This window comes from Lichenostomus cassidix, chromosome 5, assembly GCF_008360975.1.
Source record: "Lichenostomus cassidix isolate B80296 chromosome 5, HeHo_3.0, whole genome shotgun sequence".
In the NCBI taxonomy this organism is placed as follows: domain Eukaryota; kingdom Metazoa; phylum Chordata; class Aves; order Passeriformes; family Meliphagidae; genus Lichenostomus; species Lichenostomus cassidix.
The window spans coordinates 52268784-52289293 of record NC_139486.1 but is presented as its reverse complement, the minus strand read 5'-3'; the positions used below and the strand labels follow the sequence as shown (position 1 = coordinate 52289293).

Here is a 20510-nt window from a genome sequence, read left to right as displayed (position 1 = left end):
CCTGTCTTTGCCTTCTGCAACTCAGGAGTTGTGGCTGGAACCCTTGCTGAAGACCAAGGCAAAAAAGTCATTGGATACCTGAGCCATCTCCTGGGTAACCAGGTGTCCTTTTTCCTTATGGAGAGGTCCCACATTTCCCCTAGTCTTCCTTTTATCACCAGTGTACCTACAGAAACGTCTCTTGTCCTTGATGTCCCATGTCATATTTAATTCTATCAGGGCTTTAGCTTTCCTAACTTGATCCCTGGATGCTTGGACAATCTCTCTGTATTCCTCACAGACAACCTGTCCTTGGTTCTGCCCTCTGTAGGCTTCCTTTTGATATTTGAGTTTGTTCAGGAGCTCCTTGTTCATCCATGCAGGTGTCCTGGTATTTTTGTCTGATTTTTAATTTCTTGGGATGCATCACACCTGAGCTTGAAGGAGGTGATCCTTAAATGTCAACCAGCGGTTTTGGGCCCATCTTGCCTTCAGGGCTTTATCCCATGGTACTTTACCAAGAAGATCCCTCAAGAGGCAAAAGTCTGCTCTCCTGAAATCCAGGATTTTGAATTTTCTGCACACCCTTCCTGCTGCCTTCCACCACTCCATGATCACTGCAGCCAAGGTTGAAATATTCAAGGTAAGAACCAATCTGTTAGAGGAGTACTAAAACCATTTTCAAATACACATCACACTTTTTAGAAAAGGAGGGTTATAGCCATAATTTAAGCCTGATCTTTCTTGCATTTTCCCCCAAAGCTTACTAGTGCAGCTCTGCTGACTTACTTAGGATCAAAGCTTTGTGTATCTATTATGCACATGAGATGGAAAAAAGTTCTTTGCTCCATTCAACTATTTCTGTTCCCTTCATTTATATCAAACAAAAATCTGAAGCATAAGGTTTAAAGGGAGAAGAATTCTTTTCTGTTATAAGAGTATATATATATAACAAACAAACAAACCCAAATGGTTAAATACTCTGTTCAAAGGTGAGAAACTGGAAATCTGTATTCTTAGCACTGATCTCTGCTGTGCCCCTACCCTACTGCTTGACATTGGCTGAGCCTTCAAGGCAGGGATAGTCTTGTCCCATGCATTTACATTACGTGTAGCTCATCAAGACTTCCAGGATGCACTTTAATATAAACATAAGTCTTGATAATTTTCTTTAATGGCAGTCTATAGACATACCTGCACTTTGAAAGCACTGCAGAGGGATTTACCCATGCAGCCCCCACTGATTTCACTGAAGATAGTTTCCTTCTGACATACCTGTTTGTATTCTGGGTGTGTGCACATGAAAAAAGAAGAAGTTGGACGAAGCAGTCAAAGCAATATAACCTGGTATCGGCAGCCATTATGCAAACAGGCCACACCACAGTCTTCCCAAATGGATCTCGTAAGCATGTAAGTATCACCAGCCATGTGAAGCAAGGAATGACTCCAGATTTCCAGATATGCCAACTGTACTGGTTGCACAGGTGGCGTTCAGAAGTAGGACAGCGCCCATCAGATGCTAGAAACTGAAGAAAACGGGTCAAAAGGTCACAGAGCTTATTGCTTACAAAAGCTATTCAGGAGTTCATTACACTTCTTACAAGCCATCTTTAACAAAAGTGACAGTTCTTTCATTGTCTTCAGCAAAACATCTGAAAGTAAAAAGCACTCTCCTGCCTAAAACTTCTCAGACACAAACTGAACGACTTTCTTCCAAATTAAAGTCTAAGACTACAAACTGTTTTGACTGGAGTCTGCATACTACTGCTAACACAGAGGTAGTTTTTCAAGTGCTTCATTCTGTGCATGCTAACTAGGGATGATTTGGTTATTCACAGCATGATTTGGTTATTCAGCTTTATACCATCAGGAAAAACTGGGTGCAAAAGAAAAAAGCACCCGTGAGAGAGTGACCTGTAAGTTCAAGTAGCCCCTTCCCTATTCAATCTGTAAAGGTCAGCAACCATTGCAGAAGTTTGTGACACTACAGCCAAATTTTGTCCCAGAACTTCATCCATGTTTGTTGAGGCAAAATGCTAGAAAGCAGCAAGTAAAAGGGACCAAGAGTTAAACCTCACAAAATGAGATTAGCAGGAACATAGGAAGAGGAGCTGGGAAAGCAGCATTGCTGCTCAGCATCACAACAAAGAGTAGCTTCTCCAGACAGTGATGGCTCAATAGATTACCAGTTGCAGCCTGCCTTTGCTCATCCACCTAGGCTGTATTCTTTTGAACTGTATCCTCAGGAAAAATAAGTAAATTGTCCTGAGAGTGATCTAAAAAGTAAAAGCAACTTCACTGTGGAAAGAAACAAAAATACCCTGAATCCGAATCCATACACTTTCTCCATTTAAACGCATTTGAAAGAAATTAATTCTCTGTCTCAAACTGACCTAAGACTTCTTCATTCCTACCACATAAATTATGGAAGCAGAAAATACATGTGTATTTATTTGGTTTAGTTTCAAAGAATCAAAGTCTTGCATCATTTTATGTATTGAAAATATCAGGGCTGCAATTCCATTTTGATAGTTCAGCTCAAATAAAAAAAAACAAAAAAGAAACAGACACCTTGCTATCCATCCCCAGAATAGGAATGCTGTTCTTATCACAAAAGACTTGGTAATTGATTTACGCTCCCCAGTGAAAAGGAAAGAATAGAAAGAACTCCATGTGAAATGCCAAAATACGTCTGATTTCTCATCACTTGGCCTTGTTATTCTCCTGTAGTGGATAAAAATAAACTAATCTATACCTGGGCTTGAACTTTTCAATACAGCCTAAAATATTAAGCTCATAAATCTCCTTTTGGGGCTTAGGCAGCTCTTAAGAGTATCATCAATTTTGAATTTTTGCAATTTATAAAACAAATTTTCTAAAAAAGATACAGACCATTAAGTAAATTCTGGATAGCATTCTGTCAAGGAAGTTTGTGCTTCAGAAAAAGAGCATGCTGTCAGCTGTGCATTGATAAGGCAGTACAGAAACAGCCTCTGCATTACAGGAGACAACTTTTGTTACATTTTAAGCTTTAAACTATGTGATATGCTTGTTCCAGAAGTTATAGAAGACCTCATGCATCCCTGCTCTGTGGGGAAGAGAGTGAAGAGATGAGCAGCTGTGCTTTCCTCTAATGTGATATTCTAATGACACTGTTGAGGGTTGCAGGTTTTCAGGCACAGTCAGCTGGAGGAGATTTGCCTCTACCAGGGATGAGACATCTAAAGGAGCCCGTGTGCCACTGCCTCCCATTGCTTCACCAGAGGTAAATACTCTCTGCTGAGCTTGCAGTTTTGTTTTATCACCATCTGTAGCTGTTGAACTGATGCATTCCTCCTCATCTCCCTTTCTCATGGAATAATTAGAAGAAGGAGAGGTGGAGAGGATGGAGGCAGTCGAGTTCAGTGACTAATGGTACCAGAGTGAAGGAACTTGATTTGTTTCGTGACACTGTTACTGCCTTGCTGTATAACCTTAGGCAAGACACTCGATTCCTTTACACTGTAGCATTCTTCTCTTTTAAACGAGATAATAGCACCACCTTCCTCTGCAGGATGCTTTAAGATCCTGGGACGAAAGGCAAAGGGTTGCCTGCATTCAGCTGCCTTCTGGAATTCAGCACAAACTTTGCTTCAGTTACAGCTTAAGCACATAAGCACTTCAAACTTTTGAAGCTTTCCTGAGTTTGCAGGCAGACTAAAACATAATTCCTGAGGGTTATACTTGAGATCCAGCAACGTGAATTTTGAATGCTATCATTTTAACCAAGAATTATTAACACACATCTAATAGGTATATCCTACCAAAATCAAGTGCTTGCCTTCTTAATCTTAATTGTACTCTTACTGCCTCCAACCAAACTGCCAACATCTTCATCCTCTCTCTGGCAATGCTGCCTTGGGGGCTTCACTGGGGAGGTAAAGCTGGTTTTCCATACATAGAGATGTGGTCAAGAAAAGATGAAATTATCATCTTCCAATTTCATTGCACAAAGCCAGGCTTGGATACTGGATAGATACAGGCAGTCAGACAAGTCGGAGCAGCTTGACCTGTGGGGAGCATAAGATGCCTCTTCACATCACAACCTGCTCTTCCTGTACTGTTCTTTGCCAAAGAAAGTCACTACAGACGTTCTCATTGGAAACATACGTAAAACAAGATTAAAACTAGATGGGAAAGGCAAGGAAAAAACAGTAAAGGAGTTGGACAATTTCTCACTGCCCCATTAATCCTTTTGCTGCACCTGATTCTTCAGAACACAACAGGCACTGGTCTCTTTTTCCAGCTTTCTGCCAGACTAGTTAGAGCAACAAGACTTCTTTTCCTGCTCTTCCGAAGGATTTTTTTAAAATCTTGAACCTTCCAGAGTCAAAGCTGAATCATAATGTCCTGTTTCACATCCTATTCTGGTTCAACACCCTATTATTCTGGGGCAGTGTGAGCTGTCCAGTTTGTCCCAGAGTCCTGACCACCCCCTTCAGGTCATTTTGTTCTCTTGCAGGACTGCCATTGCTGGGGCCACCTTCCTCTGCCCTGGAGTGGATGATGCTTTTAGGCATAACCAATGAACTGAACAAAAAGCCTGCACACCTTGGCAATAATAACCTCCACCAGCATAAACTTTCCTCTGCAGAAAGCACAGAGATCCAGCGCTTCTGATACATCCTGAGAGCAAAATGCCTTGCCCCTGGAATTGGCAATGCCACACCAATTACCGTTGGACAGGAATGTGCAGCTTTAAAGTGAGGTGGCTGTGGTCAGGAAGCAAATTCAGCCTGTTACCATCACCCCTATCTTGTGTGCCCTCATTGCAACAGGCGCTGGCCACCTCGGTTTGGAATCCTTTAACTTGCGATGACACAGGACGTTAGCAGCAGGCGCATGATCCCTGTGATCTTCAGCTCCAGGAATGCTGGCAGTCGGTGGTCCCTCAGACCACTTCCTCACGGGACAGGAGGCTGCACGTCAGACACCACCACTGTAATTAGCTGCCTTATGCAGCCAGAGCAGAAGGCAGGAGTTCTTCCCCAGGACTAGCCCTTCCATGTAAATACAGGACAAGCTAGACAGGCACTGCCCACACTGAGCATGTTACTTTAGGGGAAAAGAGGACGTTAGGCTGCATAATTGCTCCCTCGCTGTTGGTGTGCCTCAGCTCCACTGTCTCTAACAGCAGAATGACATGAGTTAGGCTACAATGCCACAACTCTTTTGTTCTACTGACTGGAACACAAACCTTATCCTGGGAAAAAGCCCTCTCCACACAGCAAACCGATTTTATTGGCTCTCAAACTCCCTCGGAAGGTACAGATCAGCCTTCAGTTTTGAGGGAGTTTTCCTTCTTTGCCCATTACAGTACTTTTTTAATCACTTAGAAAAGCGTAGGTTCGTGAACCCTGTGATGCAATCAGTGAACATCAGTGCCACAACCCTGCGTTTTATTACTATTTTTCACATCTTCTCATTTTAATCCACACTCTGAGACCGATCCCGTTCCCATCAAAGTATACAGCAAGCTCCCATTAAAATCTGGCTCAGCTAGTATTTTAATAACACTTAGACATTCCCGTCCTTTGCATATTTCATCTGCGAAGTGCTTTACAAACATGAATTTCCTAATTACAGGCGGATGATTTACTAAAACTGGAAATTCCTCACTAGTTCTGGCTTTCCCTTTGAAGCTCCAGGATTCGCTCTTGTCCCTCGGCACTTTGGAAGATCCCCGACGCCGCTCTCTCGCTCGTTCGCGGCAGAGGCAGGGCGCGGAGAAAGAAGCCACGGAGGCGACGGCGACCTGCCCCGAAGTGTCCGCACCGGCGGATCTCGGAGCGGGCTGCGGGGCGTGAGCCGCGGAGCGCCCACGTGGGGAGAGCAAATCCCGGCGGCGGCGGGACCCGGCGGGACGCGGGCTGCGGACGGGACAGCGGCGGCTCCCAGCGCACCGGGCCGGCCCCCCCGCCTCCGGCGGCCCCGCCGCACCGGGCAGGAAGGGGTGGAGCGGCCGGCGGAGCGCACGGGCGGGGTGCCGCGGGCGGGGAGGGGACGGCAAGGCATCCCGGCCGCGCTGAAGCCGGGCGGGCGGGCAGCGCCGCGCCTCCGCAGAGCACTCCCCATGGAGCGGCTGCCCGGCCAGCCCTGAGCCCGCGGCCCCGGCCGCCCGCCCGCAGCCGCCCCCGATGGAGCCCGAGGAGCGGAAGATCTCGGTGTGGATCTGCCAGGAGGAGAAGCTGATCTCCGGGCTCTCCCGGCGGACCACCTGCTCGGACGTGGTGCGGGTGCTGCTGGAGGACAGCCACCACCGGCGGCAGCGCCCGGCGCCGCCCGAGCCCGCCGGCGGGATGCTGTCGGGACCGCCGCACTCCTACTGCATCGTGGAGAAGTGGCGCGGCTTCGAGCGGATCCTGCCCAACAAGACGAAGATCCTGAGGCTCTGGGTGGCGTGGGGGGACGAGCAGGAGAACGTGCGCTTCGTGCTGGTGCGCAGCGAGGCTTCGCTGCCCAACGCGGGGCCGCGCAGCGCCGAGGCGCGGGTGGTGCTGAGCAAGGAGCGCCCCGGCCGCGGCCTGGGGGCGGCCCGAGCCAGCCTGGCGCTCACGCAGGAGCGGCAGCGGCGGGTGGTGCGGAAAGCCTTCCGCAAGCTAGCCAAGATCAACAAGAAGCGGCAGCAGCCGCTGGCCCGGGAGGCCTCGTCGGCGGAGAGGATGGAGACGCTGGTGCACCTGGTGCTCTCGCAGGACCACACCATCCGACAGCAGATCCAGCGACTCCGCGAGCTGGACCGCGAGATCGACAGGTACGAGGCTAAGATCCACCTGGACCGCATGAAGCGGCACGGCGTCAACTACGTGCAGGACACCTACCTGGTGGGCACGGGCAGCGGGGAGCCCGAGCCGGGCCGGGAGCTGGGCCAGCCCTCCGCCGGCCGCCCCGAGGAGGACTACGCCAGGAAGTGCGAGGAGGTGCTGCAGCTGCAGGAGCAGCGGGCGCAGCAGGAGGAGCTGCTGGAGCACCTGGCCGCCGAGATCCAGGAGGAGCTCAACGAGCGCTGGATGAAGCGGCGGCGGGAGGAGCTGGAGCTGGCGGCGGGGCCCGGGCTGGCCGACACGGACTGCGACACCACGGAGCTGAGCGGTGGCGGCGGCGAGGGGGAGCTGCACCTGGAGCACGAGCGCGTCAAGACCCAGCTGAGCACCAGCCTCTACATCGGCCTCAAGCTGAGCACGGACCTGGAGGCCGTCAAGACCGACCTGGACTGCACGCAGCGGGCGTGGGAGGACAAGGAGCGGGAGCTGCAGCGCCTGCTGGAGACGCTGGGCACCCTGGACGTGGCGGAGGCGCCGGCGGAGCCGCGCGGGGCAGCGGGCGGGGGGCGGCCGGCGGCGGCGGGGGGCGGCTGGGTGGAGCAGGCGCGGGCGCTGCGCAAGGACCGCGCCGACAACGACGAGGACTCGGACACGGGGCTGAGCTCCATGCACAGCCAGGACTCGGACTCGCTGCCCGTCTGCGAGTCCCTCGTGTAGCGCCCGCCCGCCCCGCCGCAGCCACCCCGGGCACAGGGCGGGCTGCCGGGGCTGCCGGGGCAGAGGGCGGCGGAGGACTGCGGGCAGGTGTGGGGCAGCCGAGGAAACTCCCGGCGCGGGAGGCAGTCACACAGAGGAAACATTTTAATTTGAGCTCTGGAGTTTGAACTTGTTCTGACTAGTCATCCGCGGGCAGCGTTTAGGCTGGCTCACCGGTACTTTTATCTAGGGAAGAGAAAACCCATAGCGTGTTTGTGTTTCATTCACGTCTGGGATTGCTCGCTCCTTAAATCCTGCCGCTCGCTGCCCTCCGAAGGTTTTCTTGCTGGGCCTTTTAATCCTCCGGTTGCCCACGACCTCCTCACTGTAGTACAAGGCTGCTCCGGGTAAGCTCTTCACGAGCAAAAGGCCAGGACGTGCGCTTCCGAGCGGGGATCAGTATCTCCCGAACAGCTTCTCGGCATTGCAGAGTCAGATGGTGGGTTATACTGGGCTATACTGAGCTATACTGGCTGTCACAAATACACCCGGCTCCTTTACAGGCAAAAAGTCACGACACTAAAGCTGCTGATCACTTAAACACTACGGAGGAAAAAAAGCATCAGTACTACTGACACTGGGATCTCCCAGGGTGCAAGCTTTTGGATGGTACTGCAGTTCCTTTTGGCAACAAAAAGGGGTGATAAATCACATCCCTTTTTTTCTTTTTCTGAAGAACAAACTAAATCAAAATATAGGTTAAAATGTTGTATTAACTCTGCTCTGCATAGTGCTTTTTCTTATGCATAGATAAGAGTGCTTTGTTTAAAGGCATACTAAGAAGTCTGCTAGTATCTATAGTCATTTGACAGTCATGGAAGGTAATTAGCAGTGTCTGTATGTACACAGCCTTCAACTACGTTTTTTCACCAGGCTAGCTGATCTTTGGCTGAGCTTGGTTGTAGATAAACAAAGTACAGAATCAGCTTGAGCTACCATTTTTAATAACATAGTTCATATCAGGCCAAGAGATGCAATGATAAAAGCATGACTCAAGCCCTACCTGCACTACAGCTTAATCTTTTCAGTTATTCCAATAAAAAAAGAAGCAGCCATCAGCTGTAACATGCATTTCACTTAACTGCCAAATCTTCCTCTGCAGCTTAACTCTTGCCCAAAATATATGATCTGCTCTTGCAATAAGAGACATTAAGGATTCTTGTATTCCAGAATAATTGCAGAAATAGTTTAAGCAGTGAGAGACCAGAGAATGTTGAGTCAGGTCTGACTGATGGTGTGAACTTTTTAAAACTTCTGATATTATTATTTATGTAAGGTTATTTATAAAAGTTTTCATTTAACAATAAGAAAGTATAAAAAAGGGGGTACACCAATAGACCAGTTCTTTATTTTCATTAAAAACCTTGCAGCCTTCTCACCCAAAGACCATGTTCCACTCTTGCAGTGTTCTTGCTGGAAGGAATTCTGATGGGCATCAGAAAATCAGATTCAGGAACTGGTCAGTTTGAAAGCAAGCAGAGAAATACTGCCTGTGGATTTGCAGAGGCTGTACAATTTTCTATATGCTATGACTCTTGATCAATGTTATACCACTGAATGGGTCTCAGTTATAACAAACTGTGGTTTATTTTAAACACTGATTATATAATTGTTTTTCATATTTTAGTCAACCTTGGAAAATATTTAAGAACCTATTTTTAGAGCTAATAAAACTCTTAATAAGGCTAAACAAGTGTTCCAAATTGAGTATGATTTAAAAATCTGCCAGGACTGGTATTCTGTGGTGTTACCTTGTGTGCAAAGCAAGTAGAAAGATACACTAAATCCAGTGTGTTCCATGACAACATCGTCCCTTCCCTTTCTGAGAGCACAAGGGTCTCCCCCAGGTACAAGCAGCAGTGCACAGTCCTCAGCTCTGGCCCCTGCGGGGGCAGTGCAGGGCTATTTAGAAGCATCAGCACATGTCCAGAGTGAGGATTTCTGATTTTCATGGGAGCAGAGCTGAAGAATAAGCTGGGGGTGCAGGAGTCCCACTGCTGCCCTGCATTCAGCAGTGTGGATGGAGCGGGTGAGTGATGCAAGTACATGCTCACAGCTTCCCCAGGGACTGATGTCAGCAGTAGACCTGAGCTGCCTTTGCGTAAGCTCTCCCATTACCACACCAAGCAAATAAAAAGTAAGCGTGTTATAGAAATGAGCTGCAAGAGACTGTACATCATTATACTGCTGATAGAGGCATCAGGCAGTCTGTGAAGCATGAGGTGCAGGAAGGCAGGCAATTCAAAGTTGCAAAGCAGTCTGCCTGCTCATCTTCATCTAGGAAACTCCTTAAAAGCAGGATAAAACCACTTTTGCTCTAGGCTGCTGAGGCCCATGCTTGTGGGCATCATGGGATGCTCACTCTGGGCTTCTCTGTACCCCAAAGGAGATGAAGTAGATCATGACCCTGCAGAGCTGCTGGCCCCTGTCCCATGAGGACAGGGGTGAGAACGCTGCAGGTGGCACTGTAGTCTCAAGGGTTTGGTGGGAGCTACAGTGAATTCCTAGGAGCACCTATTTGATTGTATTCCTACATTGTGCAGGTGAAATTTGGTAAATTTATTTGATGTTTAAATAGTTGCAAATGCAATAGGCTCACAGACTGAACTCAAACATCTTCACAAATCCCTATTGCTCTCAAACCATTATTAAAACATTAGTACAGAGGAGGAAATCACTGTTTGCATTGGACCAGGCATTTCTCCCTTCCCTTCTTCTGGGCTTGTATATCCTCATTCAGATAATAGACACAAGCCACAGGATGCTAGTCAGGGTATTTGGCTCTGGGGTTTTGCTGGGCACATAGCCAAGGGTTAGGAGAGCTGATTCAGAATCACAGGTAGAAGGGCAGGATTTTTATCTCCTTTGCAGTTCAGACAGAATGGGAGAGGGAGATAGCAGCAGGAAAAAAGCCCTGACCAACACCATGACGGAAATCTACCTTCCGGCACCACCAAGAGAGAGGTGAAAGATCCAACAAACACATGCTTTGAGGATTTTTTTATACCATTCTCTTCTATCTTTCAGAGTCAACTCCAATCTAATGCTTCTCTCTTCCTAAGACAGATGCAGATAGCCATGAATTAAATAAAAACCTAACAGCATTAGCAACTATTTATATAAGTCAGTGTATAGCATCATGTTGCTCTATTCAACAGCCTAACTACTTCTCAAAGAAATCATTATGGACTGAGGCCACCAGGCTTTTCTCAAACAATACCTACAGAAATCAAAGAGTTTTGTCCAGGAGATATAATCAGAGTAGTATCAGGCCTCAGTTTCAGGCACCCTTTAAACAAGCATTATGAAGCACTCCTACACAGGTCCTGTCTGTTTGCTGCCCTTAGCCATGTTTTTCCTGACCCTACATGGCACTTTCTGTTGTGTCTATACAGGAGAGTGTGGGACCAGGTGGTGAAAAAAAAGGTGAACTTTAATTTAGGTGAGGGCCTGATGTGGCCCAATGTACAGTCACACAAATGCTTCTGGCAACGACAAGATAGGGTGGTAAAAATGAGAAATTGAAGGCCCTTGGAAAGGTGGAACTGATCCTTTCAGCAATGGGCACTGTTTTATGCTGACTTGAGTGTTGGCAAAAGCTTCCTTCAGGCTGTAAATATCCCCCACTCAGAGTCTAAGTGAAGGTTGGAGAGTGGAAAACTAAGGCTGGAGCTGAAACTTCTTTGACATCAATTACACTCACCTATATTAAACCCAAAATAAGCCAAATAGTGCAGCTTTTAGCCTTGACCTTGTTTCAGAAACCCAGTATCAAGCAATATTATCAGAATGAAAACTCTGTGTCAAATTTGATATATTTCTAGTTCTTAGCCTGTGTAAGAGATCTGCCAGTTTGAATGAGCACTTTGTAGGGATCTCGTTTGATGCCTTAAGCAGGGAGGGAAGGGGGAAGGCAAATACATTTACTGTAATGAACACCACTGACAAGCAAAATGAATGGCCTATTAATTATTGCCATAGACTCTAAACCAGCATATAGGCAGCCAAATCAGAGTCTGGTTGTTTTATGGTGACAGATCCTTTTCCAAAGAACCTACGGTCTAGGTTTCAGACAAGATATAGTCAAAGGAGGGAAGCAAGTCAGTGGGTGTGAGAAAAGGAAAACATGTCATTAAGCTTTATTACTGACTTCTTACATGAAACATATGTTCCAGGTTTACTTTAAAAGTAGTCTGTGTTCCTATGTCTGGAGATACCTGTGCAGAAATCGACCTCCCTCCCATGTTCTACATGACTTTGGGTGCTTTTTCCCCCCTTTCATTTGCACTGAGCTGGGAACGTAGCTCAATACATGAAAAGAGCAGCAGAGGCCTTGAAATAACAGGTCTGGTGAGCTGTGCTGGTTAACGAGTTGAAATACAAGCCATTGTGGATTGTTGGGAGCAGTTGTCCTTTGAAGTCACTTGATATTATTGCTCCTGAGCCGGCACACAAAGTTTAGAGAAATGAGCATGGCAAAGTGCAGGGAGTCTACATGGATGTTACTCCTTTTCTACAAACTCTCATTACTAAATGAACTTGGAAGCTTAACAGAAAGGGGAAAATTAATTAACTCAAAGCAGATCTTGGCTCTGCATGAAAATTAGCCGACTATCTTCAAGCAGAATTGTCAAATAGTATTTTGAAAAACACTGCTTGCATAATTTACTACATTACTTGTGTAAATGCATCAGAGCAAAACCCTTCCATGCCGGGTGGATTGTCACAAGCTGTCACATGCTGAATAACACACAGAGCTGGCCACTGATTTCCTAGCATATTACAGTACTAACTCTGCTGGGGCATTAGAGTGTACCCTCAAAATACAACTTCTGCAGGCTTTACACACTACCTACATATCAGCTTGTTTACACTTCAAGCTTTATTTGGAAAGTTGTATTACGATCCCCTTACCTCAGTTTCAAAAATGTTCCAGAAACTCATTGATGTTCCATGAAAAAACAGTTTCCACTGCCAATAACTTTTTTCCTCCTTCCTGCCAACCTGCTCCTCCCCTATTCATCAGCACCTGCTCTGAATTTCATGAATAGCTTTGTTCAAATTGCTGGGACTCCACGGGTTCAGAATTGGAATCCTACTTGGTAAGAAACCTGAAGAAAGAAAGAGTCTTTCTGTGTCTTGGCAAAAATCCTGTATTTGTGTAGTACCTGGCAACCTCAGCAGTATTTTCGTAGTTGCCATATGGATTAAGGACTTACTCTCACCAGCTGCTTGATGCTGCTGTTGCTCAACTCCCTTGCCCCCTCTCCCCCCACCTTTTCTTTCCCTTTTAACATGTTTCCAAGCTACCTTTGGAATTTTCCCCTTCTCCTACTTGGAGGGAAGCACTTCTCACACAGGAAGGGAGCACACCTCCTCAGATGACATTCTGGGGTGACATTGCTGTGGAGCATTGGGGTGGGAAGATACAGTTTCTATTGAAGAATAACTTGAGTAGGGAGTGGTGTCTTATTTCCCTTGGAGCGTAAGCTTTTGATGGAGGTATTTACTGTGTGATTGTGCACCATCTGGCAGAAGGAGGCCTGACCTCCTCAAGGCCATCAAAGTGCTGTAATGAAAACGTTAAATAATTTCAGTCTCCCGTGCCTCAGTTTCTAAGCACTGGAGTGTGTGAGCTCCCCTTTTCTGAATGGCTACACACAGTCTTTCCCATTTACTAGCTCGGTGGAACCACTGCAGAGTGATCTCAGAGCACGATCCTGCTAAGTCAGTCTGGGGATTTTATAGAGTTTACTGGGGAAAAAGAAACAAAACAACAAAAAAATGAACAAAAAGTATCTGTGACTCATGGAAGGAGCTCTTACATATCTGAAACATACTATCATCAGCTTACTAGCGCTGCACTTCACATGGCTTAATTATGTGATTATTTAGTCTATTATCTCCAAAAGAAATTCTTTTCATCAGTCAAATTGTGCTCATGAGCAAGTCTTTGGAAAATGTGTTAAAAGCCTCTAGGAAAAATATTTAATCCTTGTTCCAATTTAATATAATGCCCTTGTTTTAATCTCTTACAGCGTAGTTTTTTACATGTAATCAGGCTATTAATTTATGCATTTAATTATCAGTGTAGCCTCATACGGTTTTTTTCTGCCTTCCACTGAATCTCCGCTTGATAGACATATCTTCAGAACAGATGAAAAGTAACTATGGAAATTGAGAGGGACATGGATCACCTTTTGAAAACATTGGTGCTTGTTCTTCCTGCCACAAGCATAGAAGAAAATAATTTGCTTTTAACTGCAGATGTCTGGCATTTGTATTTCCCTTCACAATTGCTCTTCGCTTTTTCACTGAAAGGTCACTCCATAATTCTATTACAGGTTTCCTTTTCGGAGTGACTGATGACAGGAATCACGAATCACCAGTAGGTTAAAAGTTTAAAGCCAGGTTGTCATCTGCTCCTGCACACTTTCTGTGTCCCCTACTTATCGTCCTTCATTTCAAAAGAGTTTTACACTGGCCAGGTAATAGAGGCTCAGGCACTCAAATTTTGCCATTCTTCAAAGGAAGATGCAGCACAGAGAGCTCCAGGTGTGTTGTACCTGTAACACACAGAATGGCACATGCAGCTATGCCCATCCACAGGAATGAGCTGATTAGGAATGCCTTTCCTCAGCTCATACAGCAAAAAACAAGTTTGGAGTCACTACATTGTAAATTGCTCATTCTTAGCCCTAGCAGGGGTGACTAAATGGTCTTCAGCAGGCAATTCCAATATGAAATAAAATAACCTAATCACCTAAATATTTTGAATTAGTTTTGACAGAGTTCCTGATTTCAGGGTGTGGATTTTTACTAACAGTATCTCCTGCTCCCTACCTGTCACGCGTACAGTTAGAAAAGAAAATGGCACTTTGGCTTAGAAGGATTTATAAACCATTAAGGGTAGTAACGAGCATGGATCTTGCTGCTTTCTGTTCTTGTGGGGAATGAAAGCTTTCCTGCCTCTGCACTGCCCAAGTGAAGTGGGGATGGGCAGGGACAAGAGGGTGGAGAATGAAACTGTGCCAGAAGAGAAGCAAACTGAGCCCAAAAACTACAAACTGGAAAGGAGTACCTGAAAGAAACCAAAAAAATAGGAGAAAAAGCCCACAAGAAGCCTGGACAATAGGAAAGTAGTAGGGAACAGGAATGAACTCCTACGTGGTAACAAAGAGTCTGTGATAGCCACCACATCTTGTGGTTATCAAGGTGTTCCACTACCACCATCTAACTGGGAGGGACAGGAGATCCAGCTTTCCTGATATTCTGTTAACCCGGTTGTAAAGGCCAGTGACTACAGAATTCACAACAGGCAAGTGTGCTGAGAATTTGAGGATGAAAAGTCATTCTCAATTTTTTTTCCTTTTAGTTTCAAGTTATTCCTGGTAAATATGGAGGAATGAGTGTTTCCCTAGATGATACATAGTTTATGTCATCAGTTTCTCTGCAATACACTCCTTTCCTAGAGCTTTTGCTTTCATAATCTGGGATGTTGTCATGTTGCTCTGTTTACCTACATGATTTGCCAAAAAACAGTGGCACAAAGAAAATGGGTTATTTTACCTTAATTTAATCATCAAGTTTAAGGAAAAAGCAAATCTAGACCTACTACTTCAATTTACACAAGCCAGATTAGAAAGGCCATTGCACGTGCTTTGCAAGTGTGTTTTGTAAACGAGCTTGTGTAAAACAAGCCAGCTGAGCAAGATTGAAATTTCAGTTGTTTAAAGTCTCTCATCATGTGTCACCAGAGTGATTCACATGTAGATCACTTAATCTAGTTAATGAACACAATTACCATTTTTGACAATATTAATTGGACCTCTGTTTATACTCCTTTCTGTATTTTCCCTTCCTAACCACCTCCATAATTATCAACACCTATAGCTTTATTACTCCTAAAGGAATAGTTTACTTCTATAGCACATATACTTAATTATTAACTTCTCTTTCATTTCCCCTCCCACCAATACTTTCCCCACAGAACTTCCAAGACTTTTTCTTCTCCTCCAGTCATTAGCAATTGGTCTTCATCTTTGCAGTTAACAAGGGTGAGAAATACCTGCCTATTGAGAAATTGTCTGCCACACATGGTCAACTCAAGGCTTATAACTGCTAAGTCACAGTTGTTCCAACTAAGATGCCACACTAGTATTCTGGTTTTGTTTTTTTCACTTATAAAAACTAAAGAATGGAAAGATTGGATATTTTCCTAGTTCAAAGATGGGTGAGACAACCAGCTAATGCAAAAGGGCCCAAGCACCACCATTTTGCCCAGGATGTCAGAGTCTGCTTGTAAAAGGAGACAAATTAGAAACCCTGAAGATGTACCCAGTTAACCCAGTGATTGCTACATTTTCAGCTAGAGCTAAGTAATATTTTAATTAGCATTGGTATAGAAATAGGACCACACAAAATACAAAGGTTTTATATATTTTTGAAAGACACAGGACAAGGCAGGCCTTGCTCCGATGAGATCACAGTTGAGGCACACAAGCCAGACAGCAATTGGGATGACAGGAACAGGAGCTGCTGCGACTTGACTTGTGTGTGCAGCAGCTTAGCAACAAAAGTGGGAACAGAAGGCAACTCTTCCAACTCCCAATCCATTTTCCTCCCTGCTAGACCCACACTTCAGCCTGTGGTGTGGTACAGACAATGGAGGAGGCATAAATCTATCTCCACCCCTTACTACCACTGGAGCTATACCCCTGTAATGTGTGGAGACTTACTTAGGCTATTGAAGAATACAGGAGGTCAAAGAATATTAGGAAAGAATTGCACTAGACTACTGCATTTCATATCCAAATTTCTTGATACTCTCAAGTCCATAATTTTATAGTCTGAGAATTTATGATTTCAGGAAAATTTTTGATTCATTTACTTGTTAGTGGCATAAATTTCTGCTATGCCTATTAACAGGTTTCATTTGCCACTTCCTGGAAATCTGCATTTCTTTCTGCAACAAAGAGAAGCACACATACTGTAAAGATCCGTCCATGAGTAAAATTTTCCAGCAATTCTTTTCTTAATATTGTCAGGTGTATTTTAATTTTCCTATTTAGCAAAAGCAAAACGCTTTGTGAAGAGCAGCTCTGACAAAGGTGCTTCACCCAGTGGGCAGGTATTGCTCCAAATTCTGCCTGGCTTCCTCTCAGGTGAGCTCCCCAACCCTTGCTGTCTGCCTGGGACACAGCTGCAACATGAAAAGTTTCTCCTTTTCCATCTGCCATACGTGGCAATTTCAGGTGAGGAGGACTATGGCACTTAAGATTATTTCCTTCAGGCAGTCTACTGCCAGTACAGCATTTTGAACTGAGCTTAGTCTTGAGGTTTTCATCTTTACTTCAAAAAACCCATACAGAGTATTTTAGATTACAGAAGGGCAGTGCTAGGGAGAACTGTATTGCCACAAAAGTCTTTATTACACAAATATTTAATGCTGAGAAGGAATGCATCTTTCATTAAGGCTCAAAAGGAATAGCTCCAAACATATTTTATCATGGATTTTTTGATCTGCCTAGATGAAAGCTATTGTGGAGTACAAGTGAACATTAGGGCTGGTTCTGTTGTCTAGAATCTCACTGTGATTAGTGCTCTACAAGTTCCATACAGTTTGGTCCCTCACTAAAAGCTTGTATGTGGGAAGGTAGCTGAGATACATAGTATGTAATTAACCTGAGAAATTTACGTTTCATTCAAATTGCTAATGAACTAAATAATATCAGACACAAGAATGGAAAGTACCAAACCTAGTGTCTGAGTCTGAAAGTATTTTAGATATTGAATTATGAGCTTTAATAAGAGCAGGCCCTGAATAGTTAATGACTAGATGCAAAAACACCAATAATGGAAGTCATGAGAAAAAAGTGCAATTGGAACTTGCTTCCAACATTTCACATGGCTTTATAAATATTTAGCACATGGCATGCATATACCCTTTTCCTACTGTGTCTCCTCTTATGGCAGACAGAGACACTGCCTAAAACAGATTAGACCTTTGCAAAATCTTTATTAAAAATTAGCCTCCAATACAAGAAATGTATCTGAATGTTAATTAACTGAACATGATCATTAATATAACTATCCACATTAATCATGATGTCAATTATTGAGCAAAAGAACTAAAATCATGCTCAATCACAAGATGAATTGCAATGAAGAAAAGATCTTATTTCTATCCTTTGCTTTAAATTTGACAGGTAGTCAAAGACTTCTTTAGAAGTAAAGAATTTCTTTGCATGGTAACATACACATCAGATTGCACAAAGAGACCTCAAAAGCACCTCACAATTCTCAACAAATTCGTTCAACAGTGTAATGTTTGCAAAAATTCAGAACTCCTGTTCATAATCTACTCAGTTAAAGACAAGATGACTAAGGCTAATTTGATTTTTCATCCTGATGCCATAATTAAAGTATGAATATCATTTAGACATCAGTAGATAAAAAGTATGTCAATGAAGGACAAGTAAAAATTCAAATTACTAAGGAGCAAAATTAGGTTAATTTCAGAGTGGAATGTTTGTAAGCAGTGTGTAATCGGTCTTCAGTTCAAATGACTCTTAATTAAATAATCTATTATTATGTGCACTGGCAAATCGAGCCTAAACATGTACAAGTGCAAAAGCTAAAAGATCCAGCATTCAAATACAAAGAACTTTTAGTGCAATAACATTGGCCAAAAATGTATTTTGTCTGTGTGAGTCTTCTGGGGGAGTTTTTTTTATATTTGTAAAAATCTCTGACGGCATGAAACGCAGTTGAACAATCCACTGCATGTTTCACTAGGAGTAACAAGGGTCAAATTCCAGCCCAAGGTACCAACCTTAACATTTTGATGACATTCATGAGTGTCATACATTGACATCTGAGTGCAGTCTATCCATAAACAAACACAAGCCTACAACGAGACATTCTCCAATGCTGTTTGAGAAGTCTGTTGCTCACTTGTCACTCAGGCACACCCATGCCCAATTTTCTTTTCAGCAAATAGCATTATCCTCTGTACCCCCCACTCTGAGGCAATTACTCATTTCAAAAAAATAATAGAACAGTAGTCCCTGAGCGAGCGCATTCAACCATCGTTCTTGGTGCTGAGCAAACATCGTCACTCGGGCTATCGTGCCTAAGCTTGGCCCTGCTTCTGAAACAGGATCAGCATGAGCCAACCAGTCTGGCAGGACTGACAGACATTGCCTTCAAATCAAACATCACCTCCACCCCAGAATGTGCCTGCAGGGGCTTTCTTTGCAGGATTTGCTGAGGGGAGAGAGGATGTGGATAAGGCACCGAAGCCACCTCTCCCCTTGGGAACCCAAGTCCTGCTTGCAGAAGAGGTACAGGTTTGAGTGTCTGTGACTTCTAGTGAGACCTGTCCTCCAAAAGCCTGCTGCCTTTAAAAATCACACATCAACACAGTATAAAAAAATCACTTAGACTCGTCTTGAAAATTGTAGCCCTGATACATAATTCAAATGTTATGCCTTTGATACTTAAAACTGTAAACTAATAAGAAGGGAAGCATATGGGTTTAGACCAGGACAAAACTTGGAATTTCATACACTGAAACTTGTCTAGAGTTACCACCGGTGGCTTTCTTGCAATTCTGAAGAATTGTATCCAGTTCTTATTAAAACACAGACTGAGGTTAAACATGGAAATATTTAGTCTCTTTCCTTAGGCCCAGCTTCTCTAGGTCATAGTAATATATGGGTAGGAAGTGAATTAACTCGGCACTGTCTCATTGAACTGTTTTTTAAAGGCTCACATTCTTAACACCGGAGCATTCTCCTGGCTGAGCATCCACGTCTCATTGCCAGATCTGAGCTGCTCCACTGAGTAACTGAGCAAGGTAATCATAAAGACTAATTGGGAAAGCCTGAATTTCCACAAACCAAACTACCTGACCTAGCTGATGTCAAATTTGCAGAAAGCAAAAACCTCAACAATTGTCACAGTTCCTGACCTCTTTCTAGGAAGTGCCCCTGCATCCAATTTACTTCCACAGAATGAAACAAAAGTCAGGAGCTGCCCCTTCTAACTAAGGACATAAGTTTATCTCTAATTCTCCACCAGGATGAACATGAAACATCCAAGGGTGATTGGAAGTAGCAACACTGCACATGAACCCTCAGTTGCTGGTTCCCCAGCTTTGGAAACCTATCACTGTCTTTGATCAAGGAAAAAACCTCAGCTCTGCAATCCTGCATTCAGGCTTGCCATGGTTTTAACCTACTGCAATTAGCATCACTCAGTGCTGGTGCTGATAACAGAATTGCTTCTGGGGTGTAGGCAGATCCATCCTCCTTGGAGGAGTGAGATCAGGAATAGATCCCCATGACAGCCCCACATTACTGCCAGAGAGATCTGACTTTGTAGAATCATGCCATGTAGTGTGGTACTTTTATCTCTGTCATCATTTTTGTCCTGACTTTACTACACTGCATAAAAGCAGGAAGTCGAAATGCACACACAGACCCCCAAGATGTGCCACATTGATACTTTTGAGATGCTTATGGTGTTAAGCTGCTTGAAAACAGATGTTTATAGTAAGCCTTGACATTAACCTTATGCTGATAAATTATTCTAGAGGGAAGAAATTGACTTACGCTTAGATGTAAGGCATTGATAAATCTCCCTTTTTTTTTTTTTTTCTCTATCATTTGGAAAAAGAAAGAGAGGAATCTTAGTCATTACTGTTGGGTGGATTTCTAGACAAAACTGATTGCTAGAAACATAAAAAAAAAACCTCCTCTTAGCTCAGAAAAAAAAATTCACAGAAGAAAAAATACTGCCAAAAGTTTATGTCAGCAAGAGGCAAGACCATATCACCACTAATTCATATACAAAAAAAAAATCAATTTTATGCATACTGAAAATTCACACATCCTCAGTTCAGCACGAGCAGCAAACATTAATAGTCCAAAACCAACCATTCAGGGAGCATCCAGCCTGGTCTTTCTA

The 20510-nt window shown here is 44.3% G+C and overlaps 1 protein-coding gene and 1 long non-coding RNA gene across 2 annotated transcripts; both read left to right on the top strand.

The window, feature by feature from the left end:
* The first annotated feature begins 401 nt into the window (after positions 1-401).
* LOC146436650 (uncharacterized) lies at positions 402-5621 on the top strand. Its single transcript, XR_014852737.1, has 3 exons — positions 402-622; positions 3038-3244; positions 4481-5621. It is a non-coding gene; the product is annotated as an uncharacterized LOC146436650 (long non-coding RNA).
* Positions 5622-6014: 393 nt separating this feature from the next.
* On the top strand, positions 6015-9231 carry RASSF10 (Ras association domain family member 10). The gene has a single exon (XM_085063083.1). The coding sequence runs from the start codon at positions 6156-6158 to the stop codon at positions 7497-7499; it is 1344 nt and encodes a 447-aa protein (XP_084919209.1). The 5' UTR covers positions 6015-6155; the 3' UTR covers positions 7500-9231.
* The last annotated feature ends 11279 nt before the right edge of the window (positions 9232-20510 follow it).

Excerpts from the sequence above, each read along its gene's own strand:
- RASSF10 (XM_085063083.1), top strand. The coding sequence starts at position 6,156 with ATGGAGCCCGAGGAGCGGAAGATCTCGGTGTGGATCTGCCAGGAGGAG.